This window comes from Rhopilema esculentum, chromosome 16 (genome assembly GCF_057945365.1).
Source record: "Rhopilema esculentum isolate cy_ngs chromosome 16, ASM5794536v1, whole genome shotgun sequence".
In the NCBI taxonomy this organism is placed as follows: Eukaryota; Metazoa; Cnidaria; class Scyphozoa; order Rhizostomeae; family Rhizostomatidae; genus Rhopilema; species Rhopilema esculentum.
In genome coordinates this window covers 11,444,315-11,471,062 of record NC_142830.1, presented here as the reverse complement: position 1 = coordinate 11,471,062, position 26,748 = coordinate 11,444,315, and the positions used below count along the sequence as shown (strand labels likewise).

Genomic DNA, 26,748 nt, shown 5'->3' with positions numbered 1-26,748 from the left:
ATCGACGTAGCGATAAGCACAACATTGCAAACTCAGTGCCTGTTTGAATTATATTTTGAGGCATTCTGCTTTCTTGGCTGTGCCATCTCATGAAATTTTCAGCCAACTTGGATCTGGACAATTTTTCATTACCAAGACTCAACGATGGGAGGAAGGAATAAAACAGGTAGCTCAGTTAGCCATAAAAATGGGAAGACCGCCAAAGGGAAAAAGCACCGAGGGGCCGAAACCAAAGATAAGAAGGACTTCATCTCGCACCCTCTCCTAAACAGAAAAAATATAGGCTATGGATTTTTCATATTTGGCTTAGGTAACTACAGCCATGCTTGTTTATCTTAAGCAATTTTGCAATTACTTTTCCCTTTCTATGCTCGTCTTTTTGATTGCTTTTCAGCACTACATCACAAGGTCAGTTGTGTGTATTTCTTGCAATATCATGCTGAAATATCGTGTTTCTTAATCCGCTTTTCTTTGTATTTCACAGCACTGGTTTCGGGATTATTGCACAAGTAAGTGATATCGAAATTTATGATTTACAATTTGTTTACGTAGAAGCATCCAATTTCCTTTACTAGGAACATTCACATTACCTGTCAACCGATCGTCCATCATTCTTTGTTCCTTTGTTTAGCTTACCAACAGCCACACACGTGTGTATGGTAATATTTATTATCTCAGGTGCCGAAATAAACTAGCATCAAGTTTATGTATAATACATGGAACGTGGATGATTTGTGCAAACTGTAAAGTTTTGCCAAGTCAGAGCTTTACTATGTTCAACAGCAGTGGCTTGAAAATTGCATTAAGGGATAATCTTTCAAGAAACTGCGTTTCAAGAAATTTCCTTGAATGATACTCTATTTTTACTAGCAATCAAATAAAATTATTAGCGATAACAAAGGATTATGCTCTTTGCCTTTTTGAGACCCTCTTAATTTTCTTCTTGAATGTTACTTTTTGCACAAAACATAGAGTTGTCAGTTTAATCAGTTTCTCTATGAGCTAATTTTAATGACCTATTATTTTATATTGATATGTTGATATTATAAAAAAATTAATTTCAACAAGTTGCAACAATTACTTTAATGTGCAGATCTCTTTTAATAAGACTAGACTTGTATGCAGGTTTCTCGCAATTGGAAAATTGATTTTTGTTTTCTGACAGTGCCCATATATCAAGAATGTTTGAAAATGAAAGGTTTTTCTCTCACCTGTCAACACTAGAAAGAGAACTGTCCTTTCGCACAGAAATGGTATGTATAATTAGCTTTTGGATTTTTATTATATCAACTGTCTTCCATTTTTCTGTGTATATTTGATTTTTAAGAAATGATGATTGCAGCTAAAGCCCTTCATGAAGTATTGAGATGACCAGTTTTTTTGGAGTGTTGAACCTCCACAGATTTATGAACAATGAATAATTTCATATCAGTTTACAATTTGACATTGTTTGGCAAGTTTTCTTTCAAGTTTCCCTACTTTAAAAAAACTGGAAAAACTTTATGAAAAAGAGGGCTTGGCCCCAAAGTGTATAAAGTTCCTTTTGATACCTCAATTAGGACAAATTATGAATTATGAAAGCTATCTATAGACCAGTGGTTGTCACCTAATCAACTCTCAAGTCCCAAATATATTGCAACAAGAAAGTATCATGGAGATGGACATAGAAGGGGTCTGAAAATTTTTTGCAGACCATGGTCTCTGGATGCTCTAAAAGTGCTCCATATATATGCTCTGTATATAAACTCTCTAGACTATTATAGGTGCACAGTTCAGGGAAATGCTGCTTCTCAAAACTGGGATGGGCTCATAGCCTGAGACGTAGAAGCTGTCTCAGAAAACCATTTTCTGAGTTTTAACTATATAATGTGAAAGTCTCTTTGAAAGTCTTCACATTGCTTATCCTAATATCATCATCCTTAACAGGTATAAATGAAAGAAAATAGTCACCAATCTTTTCTTTTTTCTTTTATGAGTTAAAGTTTCCTTTGATTTGCTTGTTACAAAGTTCCATGGTCTGGGTCACATGCATCCTTGGCTCTATTGGTCCGGTTATTATACCATATACAAATAGAAAATTAGCAAATAGGCAGAGAACATGATCTTTCGTCATCGCGCTGGATTCCCGCCTTCCTCTTCTCTGATGTACCATCTGTCGTTTTTATGCTCTGAGATTTCACATTTGACGGCTTTCTGTTGAATGAGGTTGACATTTTGTTAGAGATATTTACTTTAGCTTAATCTAAATGAAATATTGAAATACAAATCAAGCTTTTGTTGGCGCTAGGCAAAAGCCCTCATAGGTACCTTTTAGACGTTTCTTTTCAACATTTAGTGCTGTACATTTGAAGACGTATTGAATTATAATTTACACAGCATGCTAGACTGTAGACTTCAAAAATTTCGCATTTAGGCGTCAATCGACTTGCAGGGAATCCCCAAACTAGGCTGCCGTTGGAGAGAAGCATAAAACATATCAAGGTCATGAAAAAGCTAGGAAGGGGACGAATTTTGAGTAACCCCTCTCTTTGATGAAACATGGAGCTTTTCTGAAGGGGCGTAAAGAATGTGGCTGTGAAAAAAACTATAAGAATCGCCCCACTTTTCTAAAAACGCACATTTTGATGTTATATCCTCAGCTAGGAAATACGAGAAAAACAAGAGGGAAAAACACCGTGGAGCGTATCGGTTTTACACTGTAAAAATAGCCAAAGAAAGTCAGACAAGCAAAGAAACTAACGAAATGACGGGCAAGCACCAAGCTGAATTTGAACCATGGGAAAAGAGCTGAGTTTTGCAGGATGCTGTTTTGTAATATCTGATAATGTTTGTAATATCTTTTTTAAATTCTAGGATGAAAATCAAATCAAATACGGTAAAGCAATATTGAGGTTGCTTTTATCATCGCGATATCGAAGGTTCAGAACAAATGGGAAACATGCTAGTGAACGGCCCCAAACGGGCATCTCCTCGATGATATCTTTCCCTTAGGCATTTAGATGTAATACCAACTATTGGCAAGAAAATGATCGACTGTACATAAGCATATCATAATAATGTACATTAGCATAGAGGAGGTTTTGTAAAATAGCTATAACCTCAAGAGGCCATTCTTTTTGCAGGGTCTGTATTACTCCTACTACAAAACAATTGTAACTGCTCCAAGTTTTTTGGACGGCCTTCGCTCGGTTACATCATGTAACATCACAGAGTACCCAAGCAAGGTGAACGTACTAAGGAGATTCAACCTTTATCCTGAAGTAAGTATTTGATCCTGAAGAAATAGCAAGTAATTTGTTACATTTGTCTGTACTCTATGGCCTTTGATTTATGGATAATTGTTAATGGCTTTCGATATAGCTTATAAAGGAAATTGATCCACAGCAAATGGCAATGTTGAGATAATAGCTATCACTTTAAGACCCAAAAGCAACATCAGGCCATTCTAAATTCAAATCTTATATTTTTATGTGTTTACTTCGCTCTCCAAATTGCTTCATGCAAAGGAGTTGTCAGCCTAACCAAGTTTAAATAATTCCATCAAACATATTTGAAACACTAAAGGACCATGGTTTTGACTTCCACTACCCATGACTCCAGATTTTATCTTCTTATCAACAACACTGTTTATCACTTGCTAATTGTCATTCAAAGACTTTTATCAAAAGCTAAGTTGAAAAACTCGTTTTATGTCGTGTTTATGGGTAAATGGCACCATTAACTGCAGGTAGTAAAGTTTAAATTGAGATTACATACGTTGGTTGTAGAATCACCATCATTTCTTTGTGTAAGCTATCCACGAAAGTTAAGTGACTCCACTCGTTAACCTCCCTCCCCTCCCCCTAAAAACTCCTGCCAGCAATAGCTTAGTATCGTACATTTCAAGCCATTTTGCATTTATTAGATTTTTGGACGTACGCCCAAATGACTAGGCCATTTCTTCTTTACTTTTCAGGTGGTTTTAGGTGCAGCATTTCGAGCTTTCGAGTGGTTTTCAGAAGTATTTAAATATAACTCGAAAGTTTGCTATACTGTTAACAGAGGCTACGGCTTACCACCAGTACAGAGCTGTGAAGGTTTGTAAACTTAGATATTTGCAATTACAGCTTTAGTTAAAGGATTGGAGTTTTGACACCTTGAAATGTCATCAGTCGATCCAGTCAAGGGCGGCACCAACTGCAAAAGTTTGGATTGACAAGAATAGAAATTGGTGGTAGAGAGGGGTCCATTAATTTGCCTTTTGAAAAGGTTTTAAAAACAATGCCCTTTAGCAAGTGTCAGTGACGCTCCGTTGCTATCAAAGAAATCGAAAACGTATAATGATTTGATTAACATCCTGTATTTTATTTTGTGAGCCCCATATTTTCTAATAGATATTTAGATCATTTAGAATCAAGCCGTTATTACCTCACACATTCAACTAACCCCGCCGCCCTTCCTTTCTGCAGTATCTTTTCGTTTGGTGTAGAAAAATTTGGAAAGCGATCCTAATATGTGGGATGGGTTCCATTTCGTGACGCTGACACTACGTCCTGATTTCTCAATGCCTTGAACTGCTTTAACTTAACTGGTATACTTATATGATGCCCTTTGTACACGTGTATGGCTACTTTTAAGCATTTCTTTACTTCAATCTCCGTGGAAAAAGCGTTTTTGGCTGATCTTGTCGAATTCAGATTCTGTTAACAAAGAACAGATGCTTTTGATAATTTTTCCGAATCTTAAAATTGGAAATGTTAGATTATTTTTTCACATTAATCGCTATTTCACTCCCTTTCCATGCATGTTTATGAGAGATGACCAGTTTTGCAGTATTTTGGATGAATTAAACAATTATATAAATGTGTATAGAAGTATTATAGGCAAATATGTGTTAAATGTAGTTTTATCTGAGATAATTTTGTTTTGCAAACCACCCAATAAGTATACTCCTTACTTCCAAACCAGGTTTAAATTTTTCGGGAATTTTAGTTTGCTGTTTTGTCATTCTATAATGACGCCATTTTCATTTCTAGGAATGGGTGACATGGCTTTCTTTTATGTTTATCCAATTTTTTGGCTTAATGGCATTATGATGTCTTTGGTGTTTTTACTTGGATTTTACCTGAGGTAAGGAATTCTGTTCTATTATTAGGTTAGATTTGGCACTGAAGCCTGCAAAATGCAGATTTTAATAGATTTACCAAATTCATTGTCCTATGAAACTTTTTGAATACATTTGGTTCCACAAGTAATTCCACAATTTTCAACGTTTTTAAAAAATACGTGTGCTACCACACAGTTCTTATGAAGGGAAAAAAAATTTTCCGTTGCTTGAAGGTGTCCGCCATCGCTAAATGCCCTTCATTATATGTTTTAACTGTTATATCAATTTTGGCATTTCTTTAACCTTGCAGCCCCGCTATCATTTCTTTTGCTTGCCGCGTAGTATGCGCTTGATGTTATCGTCGAACTCGTTGATTGCAGTTTTGTTTTCGTGACAAAACTTTCCAAGTCGAACGCTTTTATCTGTAGATTAAGGAATTAATTAACGATCTCTATTGTCCCCTCCAGAAAGAGCAGTGTTTTATGTGCCCATGAGCGCACTGAAATCTCCCGCGTGTTGAATAAGTTTAGATATTGTCAGTTCCGTGCAAATATTCCCTGCCCGACTGTTTGCAGTGCTTTGATACCCAAATTTAAATTATTTTCTTTGTCATATGATAATCCCCTTAAGTTATTTTTTAAGCTTTTAATGTTTTATGACAAATATTTCCCCACGTTTTACATCTCAAACATTATCCCTTAATCAATATTGATTTCCTGGGAGGCGGCGGTGATAAAATGTGCAGCATCAACTAAATTGCCACGCCCCTAATCATTCCCCTTAAAATAATACAAATTTGTTTACTGACCTATCTTTTTTAAACATAAAGTTTACTTTAAGAACCCATAGACTATGACCTAACGGAAGTTTTTTTGCTGCTTTGGAAATCTTCTTTTTGGTATCAAATGAAAAATACCGTATTTGCCATGTTATCATGATGTCATAAACCTAAGGGTGTTGAAAGGGTTGACATTCTTACTTACATGAAAAATGGACCAATGATTCTATTTGCTTACGTGTAGCACTTTTATGCAAGACACACTGTCCCTTCAGAAAGAAACATTGAATAATTTTTTGCCAGTGATGTATTTATGTTAGCTATGAAAGGACTACCCATTTGTTAAATGTTAAAAGTGAAGAAAAAACAATGGAAATTATAAGGCGGTGATTTTTCCCCTCGAATTTAAAACGCCCTAAGTCACTTATTTTTACATACTAAGCTATTTTTATTTATTAGTTATCGCTCTGCTCATAAAAGGGTCATAGAATGTTTCAAGCTATCAGAAACCATACCAACCTCAGCATGTGTTTCACGCTATTCAAGTTATCCAACCTCCATTTGCTACCAGAGCACATCAGCTTTCATTACCCTCACACGCCTATTGTCTATCTTTTTAGCAACAGTGCACTTGGTGGAATATTAGCCGTTGCTTCGTATTTTTACAACCATGGGGAGGTATTTAGAAATTTAATACTATTATCTTCAATTTAGATTCTTTCCTTGTGTATAATTTCGTTAAATACATTGATATTCATTTTGTTTACACATAACAACAGTTACTGAATTTCATAGTTAATCCAGTTTAAGTAGGCCCTTCTTGGATGATTATAGATACCCCATTTCCTCTTTTTGCCGGTATGCTCTTGCGTTGCAATTTTATTAATTTGTGGTATCTTTCTTTGAAAGGCTTTTCGTGGAACTAACGCTTTCCTTGCCCGTCTTGGATCAACAAGATAGAAATATTTGCCTAATTTCTCTATGCAATGACACTATAGATTTTTCTCAAGTCTATTTTTGTTAAAATCCAGAGGGCGAAATTATCTACTGAGGACAGTAACGCCTTCTATTATTTTTTTTTTTCTGCAAACACATTCCGTCGCGTAATTACGATTCTCCATTGTAAAGTGAATGTTTTGGTTTACTGATTTAACAGAATATATGCTTTTTCAAACTTTCGAGACACTAGACTTTTAAAGCAAAATAACTGTGTTTTCTCTTTTATGTCTCTAGTGCACAAGGATCATGTGGACGCCGCCTTTGCGCGAAAGTTTTTCCTTCCCTTTTCTGATAGCACAGCTACTCGTCGTTGTTTACATCCTGAAGTAAGTAGGCACCAGTCATATTTCAATCAGTCTAGTTTTGCTTCGCCTAATCTAAAGTAATGAGAAAATATTTTTGCCACGATTCAGCAGCTGGCCTTAAACAAGTTACTTATTTTTTAAGAACCTGCGAAGTTTGAGAACCTTAATTCTCCCAGGCCTTTTACGATTTGATTGGCACTGTCAACATATCTGGAGTCATTTATCTGCCCACCCAGCGTTCTTCTGCTATTTTTGCAGATTGCATCACCCGAAGAGTTGAGCTATAAATAACCTTTCGTTGAGGCCTCCTTCTTAACATTCCCGTTGTAGACCAACAATATTCGTCAATTCAGAAACTTTTTCCCATTTTGATGCTTTTGTTTGTAGATTGCAGAAAGTGACTTGGAAGCACAGTTTATTGTTATCTATGGTCACACTATGTTTCATGCTTCCTTGGCAGGTAATACAAAATCATAATTAACCATGCATTTTTCAAACAGTTACCTCTGTGTTATTTTTATCCCAGTGCCCATTATGCATAAAATGAGAGCAAGTAACATATACAAAGCTGAAAATAATTTGGCTCCATTCTAAACAAAATTATTCCGTCAAAATGATATCCTGGATGATGTTCTTGATTATCATGATACGATATTGTGTTGGCGAAGCAACATTTGCTAGTGAAATGTTTTACTAACAAAAATTAAACTTCGTTCAAAAATGATCACTTTTAGATAATATTCAACCACCTTTTTCTTACACAATGCACATTTTCCTTGCATTGGCATTTTAAAATGCACTGTTTAGATCAGTATAAGATTTTAAAACAGTATTTTCTCTTTCGGAAATATTTGTGAAGTATTTAGCAGTCAACACCAAAAATCATTGATTATGTCATTCATAGAAAATCGATCAGAGGTTTTAACTCCAAATTCTTTTTAATAAGAAATGTTCTGATTTTCGTATTTATTCAGAAACTTCCATTTCTAATCAATTGTTTGCCCTTCCTTTGTTTCTAGTTTGCTCAGTTTGCACTGTTGACACAGGTGAGCTTCATTGCCATTATCCCATTTCCTTTTATCCCAGTTCTTTATCAGGCATAAATCCACCTTTTCTTTTTTGAAGTGTGAAACGACTGATGTTTTTTATCTGAAAATAGGATTAAAGAGTTGTGTGCTCGACATTGTCAGAAATTTCAGAAAAGCTTTTGATAACAGGAGAAAAAATCAGAATTTTAAAATGTTTCATTTTGAGCTTATCGCATAAGTTTTTGTGTTACCGTCTCGTGGCATATTCATTCTATTTTTGAGTTTTCAATATTTTGAGCCGTTTCATGCATATCGCTGCACCGTGATTTTCTTTTGTAAGATACTATTTTTCAAATTAATTAATTAAATCGTTCTGCTTTTTCAAATATATCTCTGAAAAATGTTGTATATTATTACCAAAAATATAAAACATTTGTAAAGAGATATAAACCTTGATGATTGTTTTTAAGTTGAGTTTCCGCCTTATGAGAATTCACTTTTAACTCAAGAGCTAATTCCTCTTTCCTTTTCATTTACACAATTTTTTCTATTTTTACAGATTTGTGCCTTGTTTGGGTTATATGTTTTGAAATTTATTTCGGCAAATAAGACGTTATGTATCGTCCACGGTTTACTGGTAAGTAAATATCCAATTTTTTCGCTCCGATGAAAACCCGTTTGCCGGGGCGAAATACATTAGCCATCACTGATTTATGTGTGTTTTTTGTTGTTTATTCTCGTCGCGTTGCGGTGTTACTTATTTGCTACATTTTATCAATTTTTCGCCGCAATATTCCCATCTGAGTCCATCGAGCAGCCTGCTATCGTGGCCTCTCCTTTATTCACACATTAATATAATATAACTGATCACGAATTAATTTTCGTGAGATGCATTATTTTCATTTGAGCATCTTAACTTATATCCTTTACCTTCTGCTTCATTTGAAATTTATTCGAGTATTGTTTGTTTGTTTTTTACAGCATTTTAGTTTACCTATCAATACAGGCTTAAAATTATAGTATATCTAGCTAAATCAGTTTTGCTTCTTAAAAAATCTAAATTCTTTTTCATGGATGTCATAAAAACGCTGAATTGATTTGTTTTTTTGAATTTAAGATTTCCTCTTGTGCCAACATTTTCCTTAAATCGCTTCTGTTGTAGTTTCAAATTTTTGTGTCAAAGTTACAAGGTTTTTGTTTTAGTGTTTACATTTTTCTTTGCAGGCTGCTCATTTTCTCAATTTTATTCTTCAATTTGCAAACTCTCTCTTAATGAGGTATTGTAGACATTCATTTGCTGTTTTAAAACAATGATGTAATTTCTCAATATCTCAATGTTTCAATTCATTTGCGATTATAATGTCTCCATTTCAACAGTTTTTTCGCGATGCACTCTATAAGAGCTGAAAAGGCTTTGGACCATAGGTTAAAAACTGTTTTAATTTCGGACGAACAATTTTTGTTCAAGTTTAGGGGATAGGGGATATAGTATTTACCTTGTCAACTGTGACTTTTTCTGAAATCTATATAGATAAGATTCGGTATTAATCGTATAGAGAAATATTTCCAATTCTACTCAGGGGGCATTAATTTCAAACAATCTCAGCAAGATGGTTAATAAGAACAATACAACACTGCTTCAAGTTTGGAGCATAGAAATTTCCTAACATCGTCAATTGAGGCCCTAGAAATGAAAGAATCTTTTCAATCTCTCACGGACATTATTAAATTCTTGTTGTTTAATTTTCGTGAATGACCGAGATGGAAGTGAAAGGTTTTTGACTAAATCTGAGTTCTGGTTTCTGAGAAATGATTATCAAATGAATGAAATATTTATCTTTCTGTCATCTCGAGTCTTTAAAATCCCTAAGATCACTAACGAATTTCCTTTATTGACTGAACATTAAAAAATATTGTTTTTGACAAAATGAAAATATCATACGCTCATGAAGTCCCATTGCTTGTTTACCTTGATCGATTTTAGTCTTTACGGAGAAGCATTTGAAAAATTGTCAAATATCTTCTTTCTTTCCAGCTCTTTCTTCGTATCGGCAACTATAATGACATTGGTTAGTATTGTCTCCTTTTCTGTGATCATTGATATTGTTTTAAAGCTACTGTTCTTTATTGCCTAGCTTCCAAAGGCAGGTTTTAGGATTCTAAGAAGATTTGGTCTTGGGCCTTCCTCTAGAGGTGACCAAACTTCATAATTCCTATATAAATAAAGTATATTCAGCTGGCGATTCTCCTCATTCTAAGGGCAAGTTTGTTCATGGCAGGGATTCGAACCCCAGATCCTTGGATCTGCAGCCAGCGACCTTAACCGCTGAGTCATCTTCGCACCAAGATCAACTCTAACATAAATATTATCACATACAACCTGTCTTTATTCAAAACAAAAGTAAATAAACTTGATCTTTCCTCTCTCGCTTCCTAATCCTTTCTCTCTTTTTCTTTGTGGGGGCCTAGGTTCATGAGTTTTTTCCTAACATAATCAAATAGAAAAATCTTATATACATTGAGAAATATTATCAGATTGGTTTACTGTCATCGCTTTCAATCTTTTGGTGGTACAAAACTTGTAAATGGCTTTGAAAAAAGCAAACATTTAGTAAACTAAAGCTTTTCGTCTGACACTCTTCAGAGTTTAAAACGTCAGAACATAGATCGAAAACTCTACGCTAAGAAATAATCGCTTTCTTATAGACTTATCTCCTTCATTTGTTACAAATCCCAACATTTTTGTCATTCTTCCAATACTTCAAATAACATCAAGGCCTTCAAGAAGGTCACGGAAGACATCTTTTATTCGCAGAAATATTTGATATTTTGCGAATAATTCTAAAGAGATTTTAAATTTTTCTATTGCTTCTTGTTACGATTAGACTGTCCGTTGTTGATAAAAAGTGTCGCTAATCCATGTTCATTGTCTTATAGCTGATCGTTAAATGTGAATCGTTGATCGAAAAACTTCCTTATAGGATTTTAATATGGGTAAGTAACACAGTGGTTATAAATTTGTTTTAAGTAAGAAGACTTACTAATGTTTTTATATCACTTAGTTCTTTAAATTTCATCAAATGCTTTCCGATAAGAATACGTTTCATGATCCATGAAAATGTATAAATTAGTTCATATCGTATAGAAGTTAAAATATTTTAACTAAACGGGAAGCTCGAATATGGTGGTAAAACTCACATTAACTGTACAATGCAGATATTTTTCACTCTTCAAGAACCTGCCTAGAAACCTTAAGCTGCTTTAAAAGCAGAAATAATATGTTACACTTTCGTTGCTGCTAGTACTTCAAAGATAACGCTTTTTATATGAAAAACGTTGTGATTGATGAACAAAATTTTACACTCATAAAAGCTTCATCTAAATTCCCCCTTTTGCCTTTGGGAAGCTAATGTGAGTTTAGATGATGGCAACAGAAGGCCTTTTGGTATGCTAGAGTTATTCATACCAAAATTTCTTAAATTATTCACTACTCTTCATTTGTAAGTATGACGTGTTTCTCTTTATTCGATGTTTCATTTGTAGGGGGTACAGGGTTTGATATTCGTGACTGGATCATTAGTGACGAAATTTGGGATTGCAAAATTATTTAATATAAAAGATGACGTAAGTGCACCTCATTTTTCCCTCTAGCGATTTTTTTATTTCACTATATTTTACCACAGGTGTTTTGAAAAACGTTTGATAAATCTCTCTATTTTGTTTTTAACTAAACCATTTTCAGGTTGATGGGTTTCTTATTTGGCCGGCTGTTTGTCTTTCTGTTTTTTATAAAGTGGTGTTTGTTTTCAAACATAAACAGGATCTCAAATCATGATATGTTATTAACATAAATAGCGTTTTTATGTTATTTTCCATTGCTTTTTCTAAATATTTTGTTTTTCTAACTATTAAACTTTTTCTAACTTTGATATTGTCGTTGCTTTCAGGCGCACATATTCGATATTTTGAAATCAAAGTTTTCAAATTACCAAGACTTTCATACATTACTATATGTATGTGCACCTGAATTTGACTTTCTCGAGCCAGAGGTATGTAGTTTTCCTACCATTTGGATTTATGAATTCAGAGGATTTGTTAATTTTCTGATATCACCGCAACAACTTCTGTTGTTAGACTGTTTATTATTAGGAGTGAATTGAGTATTGATAATGTGAAAGTACAATTCTATTCTTGATTGGAGATGCTTCAACTTATTTAACATAGGTGTTAGGAAATAGAGTGCAAAAATGAGATTGTCACGAAAATCTAATTTTCGAATTTTTGGTTTTTGAGCATATAGCCCGAAAGAACACCATGAAAGGCCCAAAAATGGAACATAAATGTGCAAAACCAGTTACATATATTGCAAATTGTCTGAGATTTGGCCACACGAGTACTGGCTTTTCCCCCATCAAACTACTGCCAATTTGTCCTCGTTCTAAAGCTTATAATGATCTACCATATATAGCCGAGGTATTTACATGTATTCTTTCTGCTCATGTGGTCAAAATTGAAAAATTTTGATAAATATATTTTCAACATGTCATCGTTTTGCTACTCTATCGGTATAGAGAGATAAACTGCAGTATTACCAAATAAGGCTGGAAGAAACAGAAGTGGGAAGAGAGAGTCAAATTAGAATTGCTCCTTGGCAATCCTTTCATATCATGTTGCCTTGATTTTCCCTTACGTTAACTGTCATGTCCTCAATCCCTATGCAATCCGCCCAACAACTGTAGACGTCTTGGCAAAGCCAGTTCCTTAGATACGACCCTTAAGCCACTAGAAGAGGTTGAGTGGAATTTAACCAGTTGATGAATCATTTTTTCTTTCCAGACTCCTTGGAAATTGACAAAAACACTTTTGCTACCAAGCGCGGTGATTGCAGCAGCTGTGTTAATTGCAAAAGTGAGTTATCTTTGCTGCCATTTTTTAACCTTATTTACTTTTAAGTAAAAATGGCTATAAAGGGTCATTCAGTGGTTGCAATACTACACACTCGTGAAACATAAAACTTGTTTGGTGTGTTTGGCCTGTCACTAAGGCCAACTTACCGTTGGTTTGTTATACCCTTATAAAGTTATATTTTGCTCCTTACGAATCTTGACCATTTCTATTAGCCAAGTCCTTGTTGTGTGTTTTGCAGTGTCTAGAGAAGTGTTTATCATTTATCTTACGGAAACCTGGAGCTTTGAAAACTATCCCAAAAACCAAGGAAAATGCATTTTTGGGCCTCTTATTTTTCTTTTGGCCACCTTTGTTATGTTAATTACCTTCATCGCCGTAATTGACCCCATGATTTCTGAGCTCTGACATGTTGTCTAAGATGTTTAATACTCTCTTGCTTGTTTTTCTGTGTCCAAAAAAAATTATGAAAAAGTGGCAAATAGCCTCCAGTTCATCTACAGCCTACTACTTACTTACGGATGGGTTCTCGCATTTCAGGTCGTAGAGAATGAAATTGTTTACTGGTTTAATCTGTCTCAAAATCAACAGTCTTCTGATAGTGCGAGTGAAGTATCTACAGATGAAGATGAAAACTTTGAGTATGGGTTTTTCATATTATAATCATCATAATATCATAATGACATAATCATTTTGTCATAACTTTGATCATAATCATAATCATTATTTTTGTGACTTGTCTTATTGACTAGAATGACACAACCTTTCCTTGTCTCAAAGTTCGTTCTTAAAACTGTTGAAAAGAGTCCTGGATTATCTTGCAGAGCTTTGCGAGTCTCTTGAAACCCAGCAATTGGTGGGTGGGGAGGGGAAAGGGGGGTAATCTATGGTTCTTTCTGAGAAATCGTCTCTAATTTCTGGAAGGAACTGCAAGCTGTCTAACTTTTCTCCTTTTGCGACATAAAGTGACGGTGAAAAACGAATAACAGACTAAGTTATGGATAATTTCTTCATTTTTCTTGTTCTCCAATTTTTACTTATTTCTTCAAATTTCTTCCTTGTTTATCTATCCTTGTTTTTATATCTTATGCATCCTTGTCGGTCAAATTACCGTCTTTTGCTTGGAATACTTCGAGAAAATTAGTATGTAGTACTCCCTCGTGTTGATTTTCCGGGAAAGTATAACCGCTGTCATTCTAGTATTTGGCCTACGGGCTTTTCTCTCCAGAAGCAACTTATCTGGAGTTGAAAATCCAGGCTACCAGCTGGCAATCCCAGGCTAGGCTTGAAAATGGCAAGAGTTCGACGCATTTTAAGCATCATGCATAATGTCATTTGCCTGTTTAATATGGTTTCTTTTTTCTCCTCCAGGGTTACAAAGCCACATGCTGAGGTAATATGAATTTTCTCTTATGGTAACGCAAGAGCCATTTTGAACATTTAATGACTTCATTTCCGTTTAGGTGTATGCTGTATACCCTTACGGGGTGGCCCCTTAAGTCATTAATTCACCTAAAGCTCTTTTGTCACGGTAGTGCCACCAGTCACTGACTGCTTTGCAGCCTGGGGGGGGGGGCCTTAAAAACTTTACAAATCAAATTATTTACAGTTTAACAATGTATGCTAAAGAGGCTTAAATAAAAAACATTATCAAATGCAAGGAAAGGGAAAAACAAGCATGCAGTATAAACTCTAAATCCTTATTTGAAATTTTTGAAAGAAGAAACAGGTTTGACGTCAGACCCCAACTGATTCCAGATCCTGGCACCAGAAAACATAATTGATTTCTGTCCGTCGCTCGTTTTGATAAGAGGGGAACGCAAGCCAGTTTCTATGCTCCTCGGACTCTCTACATTACGAATCGAATTTTCTGATTATCTTGCTGCACATCCAACGATTCAACAAATATTGTATATCTAACGAATGTAAGCTTGCTGGATTTCCAACGAATCTCACAGAAACTGTGGAATTTCCCAGGTCTGATATTACTCTTTAGGAACATGTAGCTTATATTATCCAGTTTTACTTCCTCTCGTACTTTATCTAAAATAGTTCTTATTAACCTCTTTTAGCATGTATACTTGTTGCTACAATCAGTTGCCTTTGTTATGATGGCTATCATCATAATGCGGCTGAAGCTGTTTGGAACACCTGCATTGTGCCTTATGACGTCATTGCTGGCTTCAAGACAGGTACATCAATATGTTATGTATCAATTATTATCTAGCTTTTACTATCGGTAAATTCTTCACCACATCTCCTCATTCCATTGCTTACGTTTACACTATAAATTATTAGATGTTTTGTTTATTCTCAAATGATACCAATCGCAAAAGCTCTTTCATTTGCTTAAGTAGTTAAGCACTTAGAATACAACATCTGTGAAACGGGAGGACTGTCTTGTTTTATTAAATTGATAACCGACAAGCAAAGTCACAAAGTTGTGATGATAACTTTTTGAAAATATACCACATTTCACTTCCATGCACTCCACAGTGAACCTCGCTGCTTCCAGTTTTACTATAAGCTGGAACTCTTTGCTTCCACTTAATTACAAGCAGATGATACTACCTACGCTACGATAATATTTAGTATACCGTAAAAATTATGTTAGCAGTGACGAAATAATCATCAATGAACTCCAATATTCACGTTTTCTGTTTCTATTCAGTAAGTCTATGAATTTTCAAAATTGAAACTTTTATTGAAAACGTTTTCAAAGACACATGTATTCTGCATTTGACAGCTTTTTGGATTCATCAAAAACCCACTTCATCACCAAGCACTGATAATCGCCTTGATAGCTGCAATGTCAGTCCAGGGAATCGCCAACCTCAAAGGTCAATTCGTAAGTGCTCGTTTTCGCCTTGTCCTTGATTGTTGGTCACTGTTCATTATCCATTTACAGTACATCTCTACCTTATGAACATCAAAAAACGTTTGGAACCCTTTTTATAATTACTTGAACTTGAAAAAAATTGCTCGAAATAAAAGTGTTAGAGCCTCTTTTTTATATCTCTTTACACCATATGTAATTGCTCAAATAAAATAAATTTAGCTTACTTTTTTCTCTAAGATTATGGAATTTCAAAAGTTGACAATATCCAATAATTGTAGACAAGAATCATCTCATTTTCTATTCAAGGAAACAAAAGGAGAGTACAATAATCCAGAACAAGAGCAATTGGTATGAGTCTAGATTTTTAGTACAGTTTCAATGTTTATATTTCGATTATAGGGACAATCATTGCCAAAAATTGCTGGAACGCCATCCCCTGACGGCATTCAAAGAGACAAAGCAAATCTAAAACTACCTGATCAATAGATCACGGTTGCTTACAAAATTTTGTCCCCCTGCAATGTTGATTTATTTTCTCAATACCTTCGAAACTGAACAACGTTGTACTGGGGGTAAGAGGGATACCTGTACCAGACTTTTAACAGGTTAAACTGATCTTGCACACTCAATATAATTATTTGCTTCTCTTACAGAATATATGGTCCAATTTTCAAAATTTTCAAGACGCATTTGAATGACGTCATAATTTTACCACTCTGTTACCCAGTTCACTATAAATACTATTTTTCGATTTTAGGTTGAGTGGATACAGCAAAATACTGAATCAAGTCAGTTATTTTTTTATTTGGCTTCAAATTGTTATGTGAAACAGTTAAACCATAATTTGTTCCTCTGAAAAGATGTTATTTGATATTTTTTGTCTTCCTCAGCGGCTGTTTTTGCTGGTGCAATGCCGACCATGGCATCTGTAAAACTCACAACCAACCGGGCAATAGTGAATCATCCCCATTATGAAGATGCTGGACTCAGGTGGATACTACTATGTTGATTACATGAAATCTTAATATACTTTATTTCATAAGGTAGGATTTGGTAGTGTCAAATTTTGGGAATCCATCCAGCGCAAAGCAGTTGATTTCATGCACTGTAACCCTATGTTATTTGTGCGTACCCTTTTATATGTCTTTGCACTTGCGAGTTGTAGCATTGGTCCCTTGACAAAGGCAAAGTCCATGAAATGCGGGCCTATTCAACGGTTTGTTTTCGTAAGGGTTAAGCTTTTTTCTGAGAAGGTAGGAAAGAGGATCTTCTGTTCTTGCGAATCATGTCCAAGTGAGAAAAACGACATTTCAATCTCGCTTTTGGCAGGAAAGACAATGTTCCAAGACACAGTCAAGGGGTTGTGTGACATCTTGAGCGTTAAAGTAAACTACCTGCTTCGTTGTACAACCATTGAAAATTTTAAATGATTCTAACCATGGCAAATTTATAGGGAAAGAACCAAGATGGTATACCAAGTTTACAGCAGAAAGCCTTGCAGTCAGGTCCATAAAACATTAAAATCGATGCAAATTACTCATTTGATCATGGAAGACTCGTGGTGTGTAAGAAGATTTAGGTGAGTTTATTAAGCCACGGTTTTGCATGCTACGTAGGTTACTCAACGTCAATCATTTGAATAGGTTTTTGTTTTGATTGTATCTAGAATACTCAGTGATGTGAGCAAACTTAGTATTCAAACCTTAAATTCGGTATCTTAAGACCATCATCATGATGCCCGCAAATTGTTGCTTATAAGATATAACATGGAGGTTGTTAACTTTCTAATATCTTTGTATGTGCTGGACGAAGATGCTGGGGCTTTGAAAAGTTTCAACCCTATTTCTTTTTAGATGTTTTTTCAGCCTAAATTGGATGTTCAGTCATTTATTCATAAGACTAATAAGTTTCTTTGAAATTTATCGTTTCTATTAATCCTATTAATACATTTATGTCCTAGAGTCATTTATCTAAAATATTATTTGCTAGAATTTTTGAATCGCTCAAAATTTCTTATTAAATATCTTTATGTCAGTCATTTATCAAAATTATGTGTCTTCAATTAGACCTGGCTGTGCATTGCCTGAAGTTTGGGATGTCGAAGATCCATCAAACAAAGACCGACCTGCTTGCTGCAGCACTTTGAGAGAACACCCAAGACCTTTTAAAAAGATATTTAGTAACAGTCAATATGTTGTTTTAAAAGTATGATAACTAGTAATCTTCGTCCTGCACTTTTGCAGTGAATAAAGATATCGACGATCCAAGTCGATAAGCCATCGAGAATATCTCCTATGAGCCATCGAGAAAGGTTCCAAGCATTTGCTGGTTTTGCACAAGAGTGGGTATTTACGTGCAAGCTCACTCTCTATTATGGAGCTCAGCCTTGCCAGATACTTTTTGGATACTTTTACCAGGTCCTAGGCTACGAAATCTTTTGAATGACCATATGCAGTTATTTCACATTTTCCCCTATCTTGCGATTTAATTGAAGAATTAAGCAGCAATGCTGTTCGTGATCAGTTTACTTATTCTAACGATAAAATATGTTTTCCTCGCACCTTTACCGTTTTTGGCCAGAATGCAGTGCCTTGCTTCATAAAATGGTAGCTCCTTTAAAATTTGAAGTGTTTTGTAATTGAATGTAGCTGTGGGATGAAGCTAAGCTTAGTTGTGAATAAAGATTGTTATACCGTTTCACATTGAAATTATTGTGCTGCAAGTATGGCGACTAAAAGGTGTCCCCTACAGAATCATTCCATTGCACGCTTTTAGAATATTTTTTCGCTATAAGCACGACGAAATTTAAGATTTTAGTTTTAATTTGAGTTGAATAATCAATATGATGTATGTTCAGCATAGCGCCAGTTGCATTTCTAATCCGTGCATACTTGTCAACATCTTTAAAATATAATTCGCTAGTATTTCTGTGTCTCAATCTTTCAGCCGTTTCGTTTTTCCACTGCATCTCTGAAGTTCGTTGATATCACGTTAGATAAGGTAGCCCTGGCTGTTTCATGTTGCTTTCCTGTTACTATAAGAGTATGTGACGAAAAAAACGTTTGATATATCAAATCAGTAGCAACCTAAATTGCACTCAATTTTGAAAGTAAATATGCCGCACCCCACGTCAATTCAATAAACGTGGCATAGAAATTGGAAAGAAATAGCCCGAGAAGAGATTCCTCAGTAACCGTTTAGTTCAATAGCCGATAAAAAGCGGTTTCTTTCAAATCCAGAAACACGATTATTTTGACCATTGATGAACAGTAGGTTAGAATTTCGGAAATGCAAACGAGTTTTAAAATTTCTTGCTTGCAAATGTATACTTTTACATAAATTTCCAAATTTGATATTTGTCTTTCAAATGATTAGCTAATTATTTAAAAATATGTCCAAAATTCATTGCTTTTCAATTACATTTACGAAGAGACAAAGGCCATGCCCATATATTATACAAATGAATATACAAACCCAAAACAAAATGTTAACTAAACTTTGAATGAAACATAATTTTTTAAAATTCCATGTATTGGGAAGCTCACTGATTTTAACTTATAATTAAATCAAATCAAAACTTTGTACTTTATTATTTCCCCAACGGCGGTCATCTTAAGACGATTGCTCAGTCAAGTGTTTCTTTGTCCATGTTACCAATGCCTCAATGCCATCAAGTGTTTGCGAACAGTTAGCTTGAAGAAATTCATCTGTTATTTCAGCGTTAAAACCTAGTTTTCTACTCTCAGCAAGAGCCTTTGAGCCGTCAAAATTTATGTAACACAGCCTGAATGTAAGCTCTTCGACTGGTCGCAAAAACGCTGGACCGCAAGCCATAATTGCCACGGACGCCTCTTTTAGTAAGGCATCTTGCATGGCATTCCCTGTCAATATACCACGCTTTTTCAGTGCTCCACGAACCACCTATGAAATAAGGGGTAGGATTATACACCGCACATATGCTATAGCCTTGTGGCTGAGTATGAGAAGATGCTTTTACCCCCGTCAAATAGCTGTAATTAGATCCTGGTTCTAAAGACTGTAATTAGTTTTCATTTTATTCGCTCTGGTCGCGCGACTGAGCGAATGCACATTTGGGCATCCTTATTCGCTGCGAATGCGCGACCGTTAGCTGAGTAGTTCAAATCAGTTGAACTACTGGGCGACTGGTCGCGTTCGCCGATTCGCTGACTTGTTGATTCGATTTCGCCAAGTCGCGCGACCAGAGCGAATCAAGTGGAAACCGGCCTTAACAGGTACGAGCAGGGGCCAAAACAACAGTAGTCTTAACTTAAAGCAAAACGCGGATATTACACTTGCCATATCTCTTCACTGGCATTTTATGGTGTTCTTTTAGAATGTGTGTTTTAGATTGTGCCTCTTTTCTTTGGACATTGCGCCCCACTCTACCTGTTCTCCTTGAAAATTGCTTTCGTTCCCCCTACATTTTACCTTTAACTGGCGGCTTTTTTACTGATAATTAAACGTCACTCAGACAACATACAAATCTTACATAATCATACCTTATACAAGCATACCTTATACAAGCATACCTTATATAACAATAAACAAATCTTTCCAAATGTCAAAGACCATAAAACCATTATAACCATAAAAGCGAAATGTCACTAGCATTTAAGAAGCTGTTTAAGAGAAACTTAATCATTCTCATTGCTTTCTAATGATTTTAGTATAACTATTTACAGTTTCTGCATCAGACAAAAAGACCCTTAACCTCAATTGTAACCTGTTCTTTTTAATCCACCTAAATACTGTCTGTGTAACAAGCCTGGTGAAAACAGTTCCCGGTGAGAAATTTGATGACCCGGAGACATTTTTCGAAAAATCTAACGATATAGTCATTTTTTTCATTTCTAGCCTAGAGCTTCCAATTTGGGATTACATAACAATTAGGGTAGTTTTTTTGAGAAATGAACAAATTTACTATACATCTTAATTCACTTATTTGACACCGTTTCCTAGCTTATCCCGAGCGCGGCAAACATGATTGCAAATTCAACCAATCCCTTGTCAGTCAAAGGAAAAATTTTGCTGTCCCCCTGCCATATTTACCTTCTATCTCTCGTGAAAGAGAACCTCGACGGGCTTGTTAAATGGAGGTGTTCACGAGACCGACGGATTAAAGCACTAACCTCAAAATCCGGCATCATGTAAAATCCTCCTTTTGGCGGAGCAATTTTCACTCCAACAGAGGTCAACTTGCGACAAACAAGCTCCGACAATGCTTTCAGAATTCGATTACAATGACTAACATATTCTTGGCAACCACTATCAAACCTGTGATAAAACGAAGTCAGTTATAAATGTCTATCTTTCTTCTTCTCTAGTTTTAATCAGTACATCAATTTTCGAACGACTAATTAGACAATTTTACAGAATTAAAGCCTTTTATGCATAAACCACTTATCAGGGTCCTAAAAATTGTTTTTCTCGGAGAAAGATCATAGAAAGGCTAACAACATAGTCTTCATCAAATAAGCATGTTCGACACTGCAAATGAAAGAAGAAGCAAATATTTATTGAGGGATATTTATATGACTCACTTGAAATACTCAAGGGCCGCGTACTGTACTGGTGCGCCTGCGCAGCTATAGGAATGACTTCCACCGCTTCTTACCGCCGCCTTGATCTCTGCAAGTTGTTGTGGGTAAATGTGATAACCCAGCCTCCAGCCACCAGCCGATGCCCACTTCGAAAGCCCATTTTGGAGTATCGTTCCTTCAGGGTAATGCTAAGAAGAATAATTAAAGCTTCATTTTGGTAACAGCTTTCAATGAAAACTTCATATTGTCAAGAAAGTTACCTCCAAGGGATGCTGGGGTCTTTTTTTAGGATCACTCTAGAAACTATTCCTTTTAACATTACCTTTTTACCCATGACAAAAATTATCTTCAGTATTAAAAAAATGGTTTCTAGAGTGGAAGAAGAGCATGCGTTCCTAGATCTTCGAATATGATTGTTTACCTTGAATATGCTGTCGTGTTTTTTGTCATAATTCAGTAGAGAGTAGATTTCATCGCTTATTATGATAACCTTGTGTCGTCTGCAAACTTCTGCGATCGCTGCGTTTTCTTCTGATGTGTAGGCAGCACCAGATGGATTGTCGGGGTTTGTTAGTATGAGCAATTTATTGTTGCCTTGATTTTCAGAGAACTTCTTATTGAGTTCTGTTGGATCGATCTTCCATCCATTGTTAAATGTTGTTTCGATCATGATTGAGTTTCTGCCAGCAAGAACAGTCTGTGGCTTATACGTTGTCCAGCAAGGAGATGGCAAGTAAACGTCTAGAAGTAGATGTGTCTCTTAGAAAGGACCAACGTAGCATTTACGCTGATGTCGTTGGTAGAGCTTTGTCAATGGTTCAAAATTACGCAAGAATCCCAATGCTACCGCCTTCATTAAAATAAAAGACAAAAATTTGAATTTAATTATAAGAATATATTTGCTAAATTACTTTGTTTGGACCAGATGTGTTATGCAGAAAGGAGACTTTCATGGTTGTTTATTTGTAGCAAAATTAAGTGATATATAATCGTTCAGATTCATGATTATTTTTATTCATATGCATCTTCTTTGCATTAATATTGACAATTTCTCTTCTTCTTAATCATTTCCTTTTTATTTACTCTCGAGGTCCACAAAAGGTGAGTTAGAATAATGAGGGGAGGGGGGAGAAATTGCTAGATATAATAATAATCGGGGGTTGGAACAAGGACGGAGAGGCTGGAAATGCTTCTATATGACATTGCTCAAAATGGTTGAAATAAAATTAGGGAAGGAGGCTAGAAAAATTAAAGATAGTCGTCTTAATAGTTATACTTGAGATCTGGTTCGGTTGAATGCGCTTCTTGGGAGTTTATGTAAGTACATTTCCTTGGAAGAAATTATTCAAAAACAATGTTCAAATCTTTCAAATTTCTAAGAATTGATAAAAGAGGGTTGGAATGATAGTGGGGGATTCTGGGAACTTTTGGTGCAAATTAGTGTGCACGTGAATGGAAGAAACGTTCATTTCAATACAAAATTAATGAGAGTAAACATATAAAACCATGAACGTGAATGTAAATGTAATGAACATGAAGAAAATAAGTTGTAAATGTTGAGACTGAGGGGGGGGGCTAAAAATCAAATTTAGTGACATATGAGGACCCACCATAGTTGGGTCCAACGCGAAAGAGATTTTTTGAAATCAAGCCTTCTAGAATGGCTAAAAATAGATCTCCCAAACTAGAATTGTCTCTGTTTTTGTCAAATTTCTTGAGATTAATATTCTTCTGTGATGTTCCTAATAATCCTTTTCTGGATGGATGGAAAAATGCATGAATGAAAATTTTTCTGTCTAATGAAAATGACAACTTGAAGATGGCCAACCCATAGATGACATCCTTTGCATTGCATATCATAGCAATTAAAAAAAATAAAGAACAAAAGGTTCAAACTGTTAATTCATTAATGTTCATATGCCGCGAAGCTAAAATTGTTGCCAGCCTGCATTGGGAATATGCTTTCTGCCATTGGAAGGCCTACGGCCTAGCCTTCCCATTTTGGGCTTTTATCTGAATCGGCAAAATTAATTCTGATAAAGACCGTTATTCCGTTTTGATATTATTTGGGTTCGATTGATGTGGAGACAATAAATTATATTTCAGAGAAGTTTATTGCTGAAGAATTCATTTGGGTATCAAAAAATATCTCAAGATAAATACTTATTTAAAAGACTTGCCAATTTGCGAACCCAAAATACCTCATACCTCCATTGAAAACAGTTAAAAACAGAAAAGACAACTGCTTTGTGCCAGGGCCAACAATGATGTCTTCTGCGGATATGCCGTGTATATCATCTGTTTTTTCATGAAAAGTGGCAATGGCTTCACGCAATGGCTTGATACCTTGGAGAAAACAACGATTGAAAGTATTTATGGTTTGAAAAAGTTTATCGATGAGGTTTACGGTCCCAATAAGATAGGTCGACACAGAATAGTCGATAAAATCTCGGTCACAATATTTTGCTGATAAGGGTCCTTTTCACAAAGCTATGCACAAACCACTCAGCTGTTTGATTGGGAATACAAAAGATACGAATTCTTTGAGAGTGGCTCTATCAGCTCTTGTTTCTTGCCAGATATTCCGCAAAAATATTCGAATGAATACAGCTTAATTTTATTGTAAACTTCATTAGAATTTGAAGCTAATTCCCGCTAACAAGGAATTGTATCAAACTCTTTTTAATACCAGGAAAATGAGTTGTATCTATCATCTTGATACATAGTTATTTGCAAGTGCTATTATTCACGCCATTAAAATATTTCCGATCAGTCATGATATTAGAAATTAGAAATATTACACAAGAAACAGGCGCGGATCCAGCCAAAATTTTGACCGGTTTCGGGATGGTTTTCCCGTTTACGGTTGTGTTGCCCACACTTTATCTAAATTGCCGCAACTAAATTTACTCGGTCCATTTGATCTTCTTCTCAGAGACGGGGGGGGCTGAAAATGAACCTGGGAGGGGAGCTGAGAATCAAGTTTAGTGATATAGGAGGACCCACCCTGTTTGGGACCGACGCCAAAGAAAATTTTTGAAATTCAGCCTTCTTGAATGGCTAAAGATTCATCTCCCAGACTAAATTTAACAAATTACTATAAACCTCAGAACAGAGAATTCGACGACCTTCAAAAAACTGCTTCTTGATTTTTAGGACAAATTGGGAGGGGCGGAGTCATGCTAAAACGTTAGTGACAGACGTTGAGGTAAGAAAGGAAGGGTGACCTTTGGTTCAAAGTGCACATCGATGCGAATAACAAGAAGCTGTTGAATTGATTGAGAACATTTTAATTTCTGAACAGAAATGTGCATCTAATTTGTCTCGATTATTTTCAGTAGGCCATGTTAACACATCTACAATGCAGACATTGCAATGATGCAAAAGTTATCTACTGAAATGGTGCAAATAATAGACAATTAGATAAATTATATCCCAATAAGTTGGTAAATAGATCAAATAAAATCAAGCAGTATATAAATAGTTTGTTCTCCTTTTATTTCATAACTCTTTTTAAAAAATGATATAGAAAAGACGTTCAAAAAAATTTTATCTCTGAAAAAGTGAGCCTGAAAAAGAATTTGACCTGTTTTTCGAAACCTGTGCAACCGGTCTGGATCCGCGCCAGAGAAACATCGTACTTGCATTTGCCTTTTTCTCATTTATGATGTTTGGGAGGTACTTGATAGGAAGGTATAGGAGGGCGTTTATTTCAGATTTCTTTTTGGAGAGGGGAAGCTTTCTCTGATAGACTTGCTTGATAGAGAAGGGACTAAATAGGACATTTGCTGTGTTGTGGATTTTTCAACTCCATTTAACCTTCAGTTCTACCCCGTACGCTACATGCATTTGTGACATAAACTCACGAGTAGGCCGTATAACTCACTATGCTTAGTCTAACATTGGAGAATACAGTCTGTTTATGGTGTCAGCCACGTAGTAAATTTAAGCACAAGAAGAGGGACCGGGTTTGGGGCGAGTAAAAACAGTGAAAGATGTCTTCAACTTTGGCTCAAGGGTCGCTTCCAACAGCATACCCGGGATAGAGTAATACTAATTTCAAAAGTTGCTTTGACATTGTACATGGGGAAAAACGTCAGAAAAATTGGACCGAGATACTGTTTTATGCACCATTCCTCCGCCTCTGGATTTTTTCCCTCCATTGAGTCGACACGCAGGCTAGGTTCAAGTCATAGAGAAAACAAAAGCCCGTCATTTGGATTTGGCATGCAATAGGCATGCCATGCCCATAGAGTTAAGAATGGCCATGCCATATTCACCGCAAATACATAAATCATAAGATGCTTAACGTGAGCTCTTTGGTGCGTTTTTAAAAACAATAAAACCATTTGCATTGAGGTCCATATATGAAAGAAGTTTGCTTTGAAAGGCATGGCAGACTCTTTGTTAAAGTTACAGGTTTGAAACCCGAGCTGTTGCGTTTCACATATTCGCTATTTACCCGTTCTGAAACTAAACGTCCACTCACCTGCTACGGGAAGATACTCATTTTCACTCGCGTGATCTTTCAAGGCCTGGACAGCATTTTCATAAATTGGAAAAGGTGACTGCCCAAATGCCATATGATGGATTTTTTCTCCATTTGCAATCCTTCCTTTTATGATTTCGTTGAAGCCCAAATTCGTGGCAACGCCATAACCTCGCAAGTCCTTCCTCAAAAACTTTACGTCCTGATCAGAAGCCATGATGTATTTTTTGTGGCGCAGTTCTACAACAGGTTTCTTGTTTCAGGGGGTTCTACCCTTCAAGGGCTTAATTTTTGAGCAGGAGTTCAAACTCAATTGCACAGGGGGCGAAAGTCCAGACAACACTTTAGGCCTCGGGCCGAACTGGGTAAACAATAATCGCGGGCCGAACTGGATAAACAATTATCGTAGGCCGAACTGGATAAACAATTATTGAACATATTTACTCTGATGAAGCCCTGTATGCCGGGGCGAAACATTAGCATTTAACGAATTTAATTTATTTTAAAATTCTATTTCAATACATTTGCTTCTCCTCGTCGTGTTGCTTTGTTTCTGACAATTGCTTTTCTTCCTTCTTACACATTTATTGAACACACTTAATATATAAACACAATGATATAAAATGATCTCGATTGGCTAGATGTGGCCCGCTGGCCTTGAGTTTGACATATATGTCTCGGAGCAATCTGTCAATTTCTGCTCCCTTTTTCTTTTTCTTTGTTTTAAATTAAGGCAGTGGCATGCTCCGACAGGACAT

At 35.7% G+C, this 26,748-nt stretch overlaps 2 protein-coding genes across 2 annotated transcripts; one reads left to right on the top strand and one right to left on the bottom strand.

Moving 5' to 3' along the window:
- Position 1: 1 nt before the first annotated feature.
- LOC135682873 (protein C-mannosyl-transferase DPY19L1) lies at positions 2–18,879 on the top strand. The gene is made up of 26 exons (XM_065197952.2): positions 2–310; positions 485–509; positions 1,166–1,253; positions 3,123–3,260; positions 3,956–4,076; positions 5,016–5,109; positions 6,485–6,542; positions 7,098–7,189; positions 7,556–7,628; positions 8,188–8,214; positions 8,756–8,833; positions 9,421–9,473; positions 10,232–10,265; positions 11,134–11,190; positions 11,740–11,820; positions 12,144–12,245; positions 13,033–13,104; positions 13,642–13,742; positions 14,473–14,494; positions 15,174–15,293; positions 15,848–15,949; positions 16,247–16,288; positions 16,698–16,728; positions 16,831–16,930; positions 17,394–17,519; positions 18,007–18,879. Exons 1-26 carry the CDS (start codon positions 145–147, stop codon positions 18,149–18,151), a joined length of 2,148 nt encoding a protein of 715 aa, XP_065054024.2. The 5' UTR covers positions 2–144; the 3' UTR covers positions 18,152–18,879.
- A 360-nt stretch (positions 18,880–19,239) lies between these two features.
- On the bottom strand, positions 19,240–26,260 carry LOC135682875 (uncharacterized). Its single transcript, XM_065197955.2, has 6 exons — positions 25,991–26,260; positions 23,710–23,847; positions 21,923–22,242; positions 21,502–21,689; positions 21,091–21,235; positions 19,240–19,861 (listed from the first exon to the last, which is right to left on the bottom strand). The coding sequence occupies exons 1-6, from the start codon at positions 26,205–26,207 to the stop codon at positions 19,553–19,555; spliced, it is 1,317 nt and encodes a 438-aa protein (XP_065054027.2). The 5' UTR covers positions 26,208–26,260; the 3' UTR covers positions 19,240–19,552.
- Positions 26,261–26,748: the final 488 nt, after the last annotated feature.

Excerpts from the sequence above, each read along its gene's own strand:
- LOC135682873 (XM_065197952.2), top strand. The coding sequence starts at position 145 with ATGGGAGGAAGGAATAAAACAGGTAGCTCAGTTAGCCATAAAAATGGG. Across the intron at positions 16,289-16,697 it reads ATCCAGAACAAGAGCAATTG|GTTGAGTGGATACAGCAAAA; the intron begins GTATGAGTCTAG and ends TTTCGATTTTAG. Across the intron at positions 16,931-17,393 it reads TATGAAGATGCTGGACTCAG|GGAAAGAACCAAGATGGTAT; the intron begins GTGGATACTACT and ends GCAAATTTATAG.
- LOC135682875 (XM_065197955.2), bottom strand. The coding sequence starts at position 26,207 with ATGGCTTCTGATCAGGACGTAAAGTTTTTGAGGAAGGACTTGCGAGGT. Across the intron at positions 22,243-23,709 it reads TTTAACTGTTTTCAATGGAG|ACGTTTACTTGCCATCTCCT; the intron begins GTATGAGGTATT and ends ATCTACTTCTAG. Across the intron at positions 21,690-21,922 it reads AACACGACAGCATATTCAAG|CATTACCCTGAAGGAACGAT; the intron begins GTAAACAATCAT and ends TATTCTTCTTAG.